The sequence below is a fragment of the Spermophilus citellus genome (assembly GCF_964194105.1).
Source record: "Spermophilus citellus genome assembly, chromosome: 3".
In the NCBI taxonomy this organism is placed as follows: domain Eukaryota; kingdom Metazoa; phylum Chordata; class Mammalia; order Rodentia; family Sciuridae; genus Spermophilus; species Spermophilus citellus.
In genome coordinates, this window is record NC_138184.1 from 90,348,911 (window position 1) to 90,362,539 (window position 13,629).

At 40.0% G+C, this 13,629-nt stretch overlaps 1 protein-coding gene across 1 annotated transcript; it reads left to right on the plus strand.

The window, feature by feature from the left end:
- The first annotated feature begins 2,224 nt into the window (after positions 1-2,224).
- On the plus strand, positions 2,225-13,178 carry TMED2 (transmembrane p24 trafficking protein 2). The gene is made up of 5 exons (XM_081288465.1): positions 2,225-2,531; positions 4,048-4,240; positions 4,678-4,698; positions 8,294-8,401; positions 11,663-13,178. The coding sequence occupies exons 1-5, from the start codon at positions 2,352-2,354 to the stop codon at positions 11,785-11,787; spliced, it is 627 nt and encodes a 208-aa protein (XP_081144591.1). The 5' UTR covers positions 2,225-2,351; the 3' UTR covers positions 11,788-13,178.
- Positions 13,179-13,629: the final 451 nt, after the last annotated feature.

Here is a 13,629-nt window from a genome sequence, read left to right on the forward strand (position 1 = left end):
GCCGAGTGTCCCTGAATTCAATCCCTTGTACCTATCAATCAATCAATCAATCAATCAATAAAGTAAACTTACAGATGCTTTCCGGCTACATCTTTAGCCACTAGTATGTTTTAAAAAATTGGAATTGATTGTATTTTTATTTTTTTGATCCTGGAATTCAGTCCAGGTCATTGTACCACTGAATTACTTCCCCAGCCACTTTTTAAATTCATCTAGACCAGGTCTCACTAAATTGCTAAGGCTGATCTCAAATTTGCCATCCTCCTCTCCAAGACTCCCAAATTGTTGGGATTACAGGTGTGCACCACTGTGCCTGTCTGGAACGGAACATATTTCGCTACAACATTCATGAGATTTAGTTTGTCACAATCCTCTTTACTCCCTCTTGCTTATGCAATAAACTACCTGATCATTGAAGGCATTTGAGTTAGGGTCCCCTCATTTATATAATAAACCCCCACAATATGCAACTCAAACTAAGTGTGGTGGTGCACACCTATAATTCCACAGGCCCAGAAGTCTGAGGCAGGATGGTCTTGAGGACCAGCCTCCCCAATTTAGGGAGACCCAGTCTCGACAAACAAACAAAACAAAGTACAACAACAAAAACCCCTATGATTATGTCCCACTGAGATGCTAAGTGTCCGCATTTTAAATCCCTGAGAGATGCAGTTAAAACATTAATTGGTGGGGCTGAGGTTATAGCTCAGCGGTATAGCGCTTGCCTTGCACTTGTGAGGTACTGGGTTCCATCCTCAGCACCACATAAAAATAAACAAATAAAATAAATAAAGATCTTTTAAAAAATATTAATTGGTTCAAAATTAAAAATGAGCATTGAATTTATAGATTATATAAAATTGTTCTTGTCACTTTTCTATATAACTGACCTGCCAGGGAAAGTAGGCTCTCTGAAGGCCTGGAGACTGCAAAAACTGGGCCACTGTTGGAACCCTCAAGTCTTCCTCAAGGAAGCTGCACCTGATATCTTGACTCGTCAAGCGGGACTGGATGTTGGGCCACTACTGCCCCCTATTGCCTGTTGGGCTTTGGGGAAAAAAATCATTTCTTTGTAAAAAAATTTGCAAGTTATGTGGTGTCAATCCTTTTCACAGAGAAGGAAACCGAGGCTCAGGAGATGGAATATAATCAAGTCACATAGCTGTGCCCCAAAGGGAGCAGCAACCCGGGTTCCACTTTCCAGGGTTAGTTTGATGAACTCAACTCACATGTAATGAGCCAAGTCATTTGTGGCGGCGAAGTAGGGACTGAGGGGACATCATACTTCCAAGACTGGAGCTTAATACCCTACTGGCACAGATTAGTAAATAACCTTAGTCCAGTAAGAACAAATCTGTGTTGCAAGCGCAGAGGAAGGGACTCCTATTGGGCAGAGGGATGTCTAGGAACATTTCAGAGAAGAGTCGGACATAGACTTTTGGAGGGACAAGTAGGACAACGCCCCGAGGCAGAGGTCAGAAACAACAATCCCAGCAGTTCGCAAGAGCTAAGGGGGTGTGGAGAGGTAGCAAGACTTTGGGGGAATGGGGAGAATTCTATTTTGAGGGAATTTAAACATGGTAATTGTTTTTGTCAGTGAAGATCTTACATGCATACAGCAAAATAAGGTGCATTAGTGTTAACCAAACGCAGTTTCTTTCTTTTTCTTTTTTTTTTTTTTTGCGTTGAATGGGGATCGAACTCAGGGCCTCAGGCATGCCAGAAAAACACTACTACTGAGTCACACTCCCAGTCCCTAAAACACCCAGGAATCCACCATGTAGGTGTATCTCTGTCACCCAGGGAGTTCGCTCCGGAGGTGCCTCGGCGTCTGCACGCGTCCCCAAGCCTCCCATCCCCAGGTAAACAAGGTGATGAAAGTGGGTGAGGGGCAACAAAACCCCTTATAGCTCTTGGCTTCTACTTTCCCTCCACTCCTATCTCTGCCTTCAAATCTTTCGCCACCTTCCTGGAGAATCCTAAAAAAAAAAAAAAAAAGAGAGAGAGAAAGGGGAAATTGGGAAACTTCTTGATGCTAACACTTTCTCGGGAAGTTCACATAAACTTTACTTTGAACGCGAAAGGACTGGGGATGATGGTTTTTGTCCTTTTGGAGTCGCCGTCCAGACGCGGTGCGCACGGAGCCTGTAAGGCCCTCGGCGGCCGCCGTGGTTCCGTTACGTGGCAGCTGCCGGTGCCCGCCAATCCACGGCGCCCGCATCAGCCCCCGCGGGTGGCGCAGCCGGAAGGGGCGGAGCTAAGGCAGCGGCGGCTGTGGAGGCAGCGGTGGCGGCGGCGGCGGCGGCTTTGGAGGCCGCGGTCCGGGTCCTGGCTTCGGCCCCAGCCCCACCATGGTGACGGTCGCTGAGCTCCTGGTGCTCCTGGCCGCTCTTCTGGCCACGGCCTCGGGCTACTTCGTCAGCATCGACGCGCACGCCGAGGAGTGCTTCTTCGAGCGGGTCACCTCGGGCACTAAGATGGGCCTCATCTTCGAGGTGGCGGAGGGAGGCTTCCTGGACATCGACGTGGAGGTGCGGGCGCGCTGCCCGCGGCCCGGGCCGGCTCCGGCGCCGCTCGGGGGTTGGGGGCGCGCGGGGCGCGGCCGGGGCGTCAGGGCGCGGCCGGGGAGGCCCGCGGCCGGCTACCCCCGTGCCAGCGACCCCAACGGTCCTGGCGACCCGCCCGCATTCCGGGCGACCCCGGGCACCGCGCCGCTCCCGGCGGCTTTGCGTTCTCAGCTGGTCGCCGGGTTCCGGCGGAGCTGCTCACCTAGCCCGGTGGACTCAGTGCCGCGTGTCAGCTGCGGCCCGGGCGCGGCCGGGGCGCTGTGCGGCGGCAGATCCCCGCGGCCGGCCCTGCTCCCCTCTGTCTGGCGCGCTCACGGGCAGCGCGGCGAGGAAGCTCCTGGGAAAGTAGGCGGAGAGCTGTCGGGGAAGCGGCGCGAGTTAGGCTTTTGCGCTCCCGGTCCGCAGCCCCGGGAGGCGGGCGGGGTGGCACGTCGAAGGTTGTGGGTGCCGTGAACTGTCTGGAGGCAGAGTGTCGTGGAGGCACCAACAACTCCCGAACTCCAACCACTCCCTCCCCCCCCCCCAAAAAAAAAAAGGGAAAATTTGCCGCTAAATTTTTCTTTCCAGGAAACCAAGTGTGATTGATGTTTGAGTTCTCCTGCCAGCGGGACTAGCTGGATTAATGGTTTTCCATTGGACAGTAGAACTGGGCACGCGCTGGGCACAAGTGCGATCCAAAAGCAAAGAGAGGCTGATCAAATTAGCAAAGATTTAGGAGGACAGTTATCTGGGCTCCTGTTTCATAGGTGAAAGAGGCTTTCTATATTAACAAGCTGAGATGAGAATTTGGGTCTTCTAATTTTAACATTAGTATTTTTTTTCTTTCCCAAAGCCGTCACGGGCATATCAGATAAAGCACATTCCTTTGTTTTTTCTGGCAGTAGAACCTTCAAACGTGACTTTGTAAAAAATACACATTTCAGCTGGGTGTAGGTGGCATAGGCCTGTAAGCCCAACTACTGGGGAGGCTGAGGCAGGAGGATTGTGAGTTCCAGACCACCCTGGCAACCCAGAAAGACCTTGAATGAAAATAAAAAGCTCTGGAGCGGTGGCTCATTGTTAAAGTGTATACCTGTCACGTATGTTGTTCTGAGTTCAGTTCGTAGTACTTCAAAGAAAATAATTCTAAAGAGATTTTTTTTTCTCTTGGATTTCAACATCAGCCATACAAGTGACATATTATTGATGGCATTAGGCCAGTTTGAGATCATGGGTGAGGTGTGGTTTCTGTTTCTGAGAGTTGCAAGTTTTAGTTGGACAAATAAGACACAAATGTGATAGGAGCTAAAAGGTGCTTTAGAGTGCAGTCTAGTTCACCATTGTCTCATTAAATGGGAGAATTGGAATTGAGTGGTTACTCTAATTTGAGTTAAGTGAAAGTTACATATTAGTAAATTTCCTACTACTGATAGACCCTTCTTACAAAGTTTGATTTTTGAGATCTTTTGTGACATTTTATGTATTTCTCTCCTGCCTCCAGATTACAGGACCTGACAATAAAGGAATTTATAAAGGAGACCGAGAGTCTAGTGGGAAGTACACATTTGCTGCTCACATGGATGGAACATACAAGTTTTGTTTTAGTAATAGGATGTCTACCATGACTCCCAAGATAGTGATGTTCACCATTGACATTGGGGAGGCTCCAAAAGGACAAGACATGGAAACAGAAGGTGAGATGAATAGTTGAAAGATGGTATTACATTCTAATTTTAACTCTATACACTTTTATCCATCTGAATGGAGTACTTATTTTTTTCTTATTCCAGGTTCATTAACTGTTAAACCAAAAACCTTATGTGAAATGTCTTTACCTGTGCAGGTCCCCTAATTAACATAGTTTTTCAAAGTTAATATTTAGTTTTTCATTCTTTATGGTTGCCCCTCTGGCAGCTTTTCTGTCTCCGTGTTCTTGTGATTACTTAGTTTGTATGTGTCTTATGTTCTGTTAATTTGTTAATATTGGGGTGTGTGTGTGTGTGTGTGTGTGTGTGTGTATATATATATATATATATATATATATATATATTCAATTGCACATTTGTAGACATGACTAGATTAGCTAAACTTTCTGTTGCCTTTTCTGTTCATATTTTACTCTTTTCTTTAGGTGGTGGAGATACCTGGGATGGTATGTGGATTGTTTTTTGATAGCATCCTGTCTTTTTGCATCTTTTTGTTTGCTAATGTCTAATTTATGATTTCTTTTTCTCTAACCTCAGTTTGTGGCATGAGAGTGTTTTTTCTCTTAAAAAAAAAGTACAACTAATTAGGTTGTTTTTTATTTCATTGACAGGAGATATAGGCTAGGTTATTTTAAACTAATAACACTAAGTCCTTAGCAGCTGATGATTGACATTTTGGTAGGAACATCTTTGTTTCTTTAAAATGAATATTCAAAGATGGAAAGATTCAATTGTAACTAGATAAGAAAAAGTCTTGATTAAATATAGCTTATTGCAAGAGGTGCTTTTGACATCATAGGAGATGTTTTATATGCTTGTTTACTATTGAAGTTTCTAACTTGAAGCTTGGTTGGATATAAAATGCAGTTGGGTGCTGGGGTTGTGGCTTAGTGGCAGAGCGCTTGCCTCAAGCATGTGAGGCAGTGGGTTTGATCTTCAGTACCACATAAAAATAAACAAAGATATCATGTCCATGTATAACTAAAAAAAAAAATTATAAAATTCATTTGGAAGCATTTGTAGCTAAGATGAGAAATTCTTTGGTCATATGTTCAGTTAGGTTGTTCATTGCTCAACTGACCAGCAGTGAACCCTGATTAGGATAAATTGCTTGCACATTTAAAAAATTTTTGTTGCCACAGTAAATGCTAGGTTTTTGGAAACCAGCAGTTTAACATGGATTATAGTATTAGCATGATAACTTATATCCCAGATATTGAACAGTTAGTAGAGTACTAGCATCATAAAGAAGGTAAAGAGTTTTGTTAGGAAATCTTCAGAATCTAGAGAATTGTACCACGTAGTTCTTTTGTTCATTCTTTTGTTCATTTTTCAGGACTATTTACAAAGTTGAGTTGGTTAATTCTTTTTTTTTTCCCTTGTTTTATTTTGGTACTGAGGATTGAACCCAGAGGTGCTTAATCACTGTGCCATGTTTCCAGCCCTTTTCATTTTTTATTTTGAGGTAGTGTCTTGCTAAGTTGCTTAGGGTCTTGCTAAATTGCTGAGGCTGACCTGGAATTTGCAATCCTGCCTCAGCTCCCCTAGTTGCTGGAATTATGAGTATGTGCACTGTGCCTGGCAGGCTCAGCCAATTTTTAAAAATTATTTATTTTTTAGTTGTAGTTGGACACAATACCTTTATTTTTATTTTATTTATTTTTTATATGTTGCTGAGGATCGAACCCAGGGCCTTGCCCATGCTAGGCAAGCGCTCTACTGCTGAGCCACAACCCCAGCCTAGGCTTAGCCAATTTTTGAAGAGAGAAGTTTTAAAAGGCTTTGAGTTTGTTTTCTGAAAATTCGTCCTATTTAAATGGTTAAAAAATATTGGCTGATGAATATATAATAAGTAATCCTTTAACACAATGTATAAAATTTTGCTTTTACTTGTCAATGGCAGCTGTCAAATTGAGCTTTCCTCTAAAGCAGTGGTTCTTGAGTAGAGATGATCTCTGCTGCTTAAGGATCTTTGGCAATATCTGAAGATGTTTTTGGTTCTCGAGACAAGATGGTGGTGGGTGGATGTTACTGGCATCTAAGGGCTAGAGACTATGGATGCTGCTAAATATCCTCCAGTGCATCTGCTGGCTCTTATAGTAAACATGGGACACTTGGTCCAAAATGTCAACAGTGCTACTCTGAGAAACCCTGCTCTAGAGGTTCCACAGAGTGCATGGGGGCTTCCATAGTAAAGCTGGTGAGGGGTGACTTAAGATTCCAGTTGAACTGCCTCAAATGGTGGGGGTCTGTGATTTTTCTTAAATTTAGGATGATCCATTGTAAACTGGAATCCCAGATTTGGGCAAGAGTAAAGAGATTCTCCCCTTCCCCTTAGAGTTTTTCCTTGTGCTATTTCTTTCCTGCCTGTTTTTTCCTTGTTCTAATATAGCACTACCCAAAAGCATATTTTTAAGGAACAGTATCTTGTTTTCATTTTTTTTTTTTAAAGAGAGAGAGAGAGAGGAGACAGAGTGAGAGAGAGAGAGAATTTTTTTTAAAAATATTTATTTTTTAGTTCTCCGCGGATACAACATCTTTGTTGGTATGTGGTGCTGAGGATCGAACCCAGGCCGCACGCATGCCAGGCGAGCGGGCTACCGCTTGAGCCACATCCCCAGCCCTTGTTTTCATTTTTGATAAAAGAGGATACTTTGTTGCAGACTTGTGCAGCTGAGAGACTTGCTTTACTTACAGTGCTTGCTGTTCTTCACTATAGTGACATAATTACTTTGTCACAGATGAATGTTAGAGTTGGTTCCCAGTTTCCTAAGTGTGTTTTCCTGTTTTTCCCTGTCCAGTTACATAGAGTTTAAAAGTCTGTTTGGGTACTGCTCCTAAGTTAACAGAGTTATGTTATTCTTTTTTTTTTGTACTGGGGATTGAACCCAGGAACACTTAACCACTGAGCCACATCCCCAGCCCTTTTTTTTTTTTTGAGATAGGGTCTGGCTAAGTTGCTTAGGACCTTGCTAAATTTGTAAGGCTGGCCTGGACCTTGTTAATCCCCCAGACTTCCAAATCTCTGGGATTTACAGGAATGTGCCACCAGGCCCATCAAGTTAAGTGATGGCACTGGGTTTGAGTCTCAGTACTGCACATAAGTAAATAAAGATCCATCAACAAATAAAAAAAAAAAAATTAAGTAGATTTCAGTTATATTTTATTGTTTCTTTTTAAAGTACCTTGTACTTTTTCTTATTGTCTTTTTTTAAGTGTTTTTGTAGTTGTACACAATAACTTTATTTTAGTTATTTATTTATTTTTATGTGGTGCTAAGGATCGAACCCAGGGCCTCGAATGTTCGAGGTGAGTGCTCTACCACTGAGCCATAACCTCAGCCCATTCTTGTTTTTTTAAAAATATTTTCAGTTGCAGATGGACACAATATTTTATCTTTTTATTTTTATGTGGTCCTGAAGTGCGAACCCAGTGTCTCACATATGCTAGGCAAGCGCTCTACCACTGAGCTACAACCCCAGCCCCATATTTTATTGTTACTTATAGGACTTACTTTTTTTGTGGCACTGGGTTTGGTTTGAACCTAGGGCTTCCCACACTAGGCAAGTAAGTGCTCTACCACTGAGCTACATCTTCAGCACGTCAATAATTTGCTCATGTTGGCCTTGAACTTATCATCTTCCTGTCTTAGTCTCTGTAGTAACTGGGATTATAGACCTGTGCCATTGCACCTGGCAGATATATATGTATTTTTTCTGTATATTTTCTTTTTCAATCTTTTACTTTTTTGTTAGTAAACAACAGCAGCATTTGACTAGAAGAAATTTCTTAGGGAAATTTTTACTTAGGAAGCATTATATGGTATGTTTCTTACTCTGAAAGAGGTTTTTCTACTGGGAATGGGCCTTGGAAAATGCTCAGATAATTAATTGTCATCAGTGGTTTAATTGATGTTTGAACCACATTTCTGAAAGTTGCTTCCTTTCTATACCTTCTCTGAAGTATATTTTATTATGTAAAAAGTAGTTATCAAAAGAGATTGACAGATGTATGCTAATCTGTTTTCAAATCCTTCTGTAGCTCACCAGAACAAGCTAGAAGAAATGATTAATGAACTGGCAGTGGCAATGACAGCTGTAAAGCACGAACAGGAGTATATGGAAGTCCGGGAGAGGATACACAGAGCCAGTGAGTACTGGTTTATCTTTGTGGCAGTATCCCATGTTGAAGGGCTGCACCTAGCTGCCAGCAGACATAATGTGCTAAAACTTTGACTTTAAAAAAATCACCTACATAAAGATGTTTTTTTTTTTTTTTTTTATTTAAATATTTATTTATTTATTTTTATTTTTTGGTGGACACAACATCTTTCTTTGTATGTGGTGCTGAGGATCGAACCCAGGCCGCACGCATGCCAGGCGAGCACGCTACCGGTTGAGCCACATCCCCAGCCCATATAAAGATGTTTTTTGAGTATACACATTTGTAGAACTTTATTCTAAACTAGTTTATTATTATCAGGACATTTGTTCTATATCACAAAATGCTATAAAGATTGAGTAAGGGGTTGGGGTTGTGGCTCAGCGGGAGAATGCTTGCCTAGCATGTGTGAGGCACTGGGTTTGATCTTCAGCACCACATAAAAATAAAAGTTTTTTTTTTTTTTTTTAAAGATTGAGAATAAGGGCTGGGGCTCAGTAGCATAGTGCTTGCCACTGGATTTGATCCTTAAACAAGTTGTCCATTTACAACTACAAAAAAAAAAAAATTACAAAAAGATTGAGCATAAGTTTTAAAGAGCTTTTAAATTTTAAGAAAATTTAAAATCTTCTGATTAGCTAAGGAATAAGCAGAGCAGCAGGGAAAACCACTGTAAATTGATATTTTATTACTTTTTAGTCATGTACCTGAAACCTATACCAGACACTAAAATTTAACGTATTTTATTCCCTAAAATTGAAGAAGATTAACTCCAGTTAGAATAGGAAAAAACATGGGCTGCAGCTGTGGCTTAGTGGTCGAGCACTTGCCTAGCATGTGTGAGGCACTGGGTTCAGTCCTCAGCACCACATAAAAAATAAAGGTATTGTGTTCATCTACAACTAAAAATTAAAAAAAAAAAATAGAAAAATCAGAAAAAGATCAGTTTGGGATCACCATTTTGTAAATTAGAAATTTGGAATACATTTTTATGTGGAAAAAGTGATTGGAGTTTGTGGTAGGTTGCAAAAGTTTGATTGATACAAGATAGAGCATTAAATATTATGTTTTTGCATTTAAAATTAACAGGTGCCCTGTTGACACACAGACCAGATACCATATTTTATACCAGGTCCACACCTGTTCTTGTGTCTGTCTTTGTCCAAGTAGCTCCTGGGGATAGATTTCAATGGGAGCAAGCTCTTATCTGTATGTGCACAGCAATTTAAGTTGGGATTCTTTTTTCTGAGTTTGGGATAGGGAGTGGAAGGAGGAGGAACTCGAAAAGGAGCAGTTTGTCTAAATCCTCCCCTACCACTCTCCATCTCCTCACCCTCAGGGATGGCTAGGGACCTATTTGTTGGTTGACCTGCTCCCAGGTTGGAGCCAGCCCATTCTTGGGTGGGAAGGGCCCTGAAGAAAATCAAAGAGCTAAGGGCATTCACTGCTTTGCAGGTTTTTGTTTTTTTTTTTTAAATATATATATATATATATATATAATTTTAGTTGTCAGTAGACCTTTATTTTACTTATCTATGTGCAGTGTTGAGAATCAAACCCAGTGCCTCACACATGCTAGGCAAGTGCTCTACCACTGAGCTACAACCCTATCACTTATTTTTTATTTTTAAGACAGGGTCTCACTAAGTTGCTTAGGCCCTCACTGAGTTCCTGAGACTGACCTTGAACTTCGAGTGCTCTTTCCTTGGACTCCTGAGCCACTACAGGCATGTGCCACTGCGTCTGGCTGGGACTGTGAAACTTTTTAAGCCTTGCATTAGAGCACAAATAATTTTGGGTTTTGGAGCATTTCAGATTTTGGGATTAGGAATGCTCAACCTGTAGTAATGTATAGAATTGAACTTTCAGATATACATTTTAATTCCAACAGTATTGTTTTTCATATATTTTTTTCAACAGCATTGATTCCTCAGAGATGAACACAGTGAGATCTTTTGTTTACTTCAGTGTTGTAATACCTTTTTTTTAAAAATATATTTTTAGTTGTAGATGGACACTAATACCTTTATTTCAGTGGTAAAACACCACTAGGTTCATTCCCCACTCACACAAAACAAAATGAATCACATTTTTCTGTGTCTCTAAAACATACTAATAGTTGCTTAATATTTTAAAAGAATTTATTCAACCATTCCTCTTTCAGACACAATACTAAAATAGCATTCATTCACAATTATGATAAAAATTGTTTACTAGATTTTCAGCAAAAGTAAAATTTCATATCATGGAATTAATTCTAAAATTTTAGTGATTTTGATAGCTTTTGGAGTTCTAGTTTATATTTTTAATTTTGTATCTGTTCTTACTCTTATAAATTGCACAACTTTTGAGGGAACCATAAGGTTTTCCTTTTGGAAAAATGTTAATTGCTTTTCACTTCTTTTTGAATGATGGTCCAATAGCTGTTACAATCTAGTTGATCTTTTAATAAACAGTGTATATCTAAGAGTATGTCAGTTAGCTGATTAACATAATGTTGCTAATTGTGATTGTTTTCAATATTTGGCTATTTGCAGAAAAGTGGAAATACTGACTAGCTTAGTAACAAGTCACTCTGACTTCAAAGATTGTGAGAGAGTGAGTAGAGTAAATGAATAGTGTAGTCATGGCTTTTACTTTAAGGGTCAGATTCTTAGCTTTAGAATGGGATAAATGGTGAGAAGTTTGTCTTGTATTGACAGTCTGATAGTAACTGCTCCATGAAACTGAGAAGCCTCATGCATCTAGGTACATGGTAGGTGCTTAGTAAATATTTGTTGAATAAATATTTAAGGAAAAAGACACTTGGGTTCACATATTTCGGCTTAGTGTAAATAGTGCATTTTATATAAATCTATGTTCTTGATATAAATCCTTAAATTTTTAAAACAATTTTCTGATTCACCAAAAAAAGATTATAATGCAGGAGAACATTTTCTATCTATAGATAGAAAAGAGGTTGGGTTGGGTATAAACCCTAGAAGCGTGACATGGGCAAGTCTCTTTTCTTTCCGGTTTGCTATACATAGTGCAGTGGGCTTGCCCTCAGTGAATATTTAAGGTCCTTTGTAAAGCTAACAATCTCTGCCTCGGAGAGTGTTTAGTTGCTTGGGACAGAAGTGTTTAGAGTACTGTGAATGGTGTGCACCTGTTACATTCACTCACAACTAGGAGCTAGTTGATGATGCCTGTGCCTTTTTGCGGAGTTATTAAATTTTGTTTGTTTGTTTGTTTGTTTGTCCTCAACAGTCAATGACAACACAAACAGCAGAGTGGTCCTTTGGTCCTTCTTTGAAGCTCTTGTTCTAGTTGCCATGACATTGGGACAGATCTACTACCTGAAGAGATTTTTTGAAGTCCGGAGGGTTGTTTAAAAGGCCTTTTCCTGATGATCCCAAACTCACAATTCACTTGTTTACCAAACATCTTGGTCATAATAATGTCATTAGTTTCTACATTTTTATTTTCTGAACTGTACATTCACAGCTTATGTTTCTTTGTGATTAATAGATTTTGGGGGAAAAACCTTCTTAGGAAAGTTGTAGTGAAAATTTGACATTTGATTGGCATAAAATTTCTTATTTGAATGTTGCCTCTATCATACAGGTCCTTTCAGAACTCAAAACACTGTAAATGAAATATAGGAGTATAGTCTTTATTATGTCTTATTTCCCTTTTGTAGTAAATGCAGGAAAGCAACACAAAGCCTGATGGTACTTTACTAAAATGGCTGCATTCTTTGGACTCCCTCATCCTGTGGTTCAAGTCGTTAAAGTTTCATTTTGTTGACTCATGGAGTGAAGCAACAGTCTGAATCTTGACATTTTCTGCCCAGCCTAATGGCAGTGCTATCTGACTGGGGAGTGTACTATCAGGCTGGGTGTGTTTATATTTGGTCTTTTTGTTTTGTTTTACACAAAAGACTTGCCCCAAATTTTTACATATGACCTTAGGACTCAATCACCTCCACAAATATTGATGACACAAGCAGCTAATAATCTTTTTTTTTGTTTGTTTGTTTCCGCCTAACCTCATAAGAAGTCTCTGAAAAGTCGATTCTCTGGGTATTTGAGCAAATGCTAGCTTTTCTTTTCTGCACTGGCACAGCCCCTTTTTCACGCTTGGCACGTGGGAAGTGTTCATTCAATTGGAAAAAATCTGGGTTTCTGATGCCAAAGGGTTAAAGCCTCTTGGGTTTCATTGCAGTGATATACAGCCACTATTTTATTTTTGAGAGTGGCCTTTGGGCCACTTTAAGACACTGAGTATCAGTGTCAGCACTAGGGTTTTTGTTTTTGTTTCTCCTGGGTCTTTCTTTTTTGGTACATGTGAATTTCGTTTTATATAAAATGAAAAGACTTTCTCTTGATCTCTGATGATGGGTTTAAAATTAAAGGAGCATCGGGTTTTGGTGTGGAAATGATCCAGGATTATGTTGTGACCGATGTATATTAGTTACTTGTACATTTTTTTTTTCTTGAGTCTTTGCAAGGGGAAAACTACAAGTAACAAGTTTTATATAATTAATTTAAATTTGTTACAGGTTTTCATGTTCAGGACACAATTTTTCAGCCTTGGGTGAAAATACTTGCAACAGTTTATCGATAAGGTGACTGTTTCACCTTAGGACAACTGTTGCATACCAATTTCTTTTTTTTGTGTGTGAAAACACTTCAAAATTGAATTAAAAAATGTAAATTTAAAATTGGTTGTGTATCTAATATATGCCCCAGGTTCAGTAAATAAACAATTCTTTTTAAAAACAGTATTCTGTGTTTTATATGTTAATGGTTGTTAATTCACATTTGTCAAATACCAAATTTCTTTTATGTATGAGACATGTCCATGTTTTATGAGTAATTACAGCTGCTGTAAGCGTCTGTTGTTGTTTTTTATAATCTTGAGGATAATGAACAAAAGGCATCACTTTAATTTCCACATGGTATAGTTTCTTTTCATCATTAACATTTTAAGTACTATTTTGGGGGGGAAAATATGATTATTGTTACTATGGATGTGGAAATAGGTTTGAAAGAATAGATGATTTGCCCAAAGCTCCATATAAATAGAAGGTGGAATCAGGATTCTGTCGTTAGAAACTTCCTTTATAAAGTACTATGTAATGTCCTGGCTTGGTGCTAAGTGCTTTCTTTACATGGTCTGTCCTATTTATGTCTTAAAACTGCCATTACCTTGGGTAAAATAATTTTGGAAAT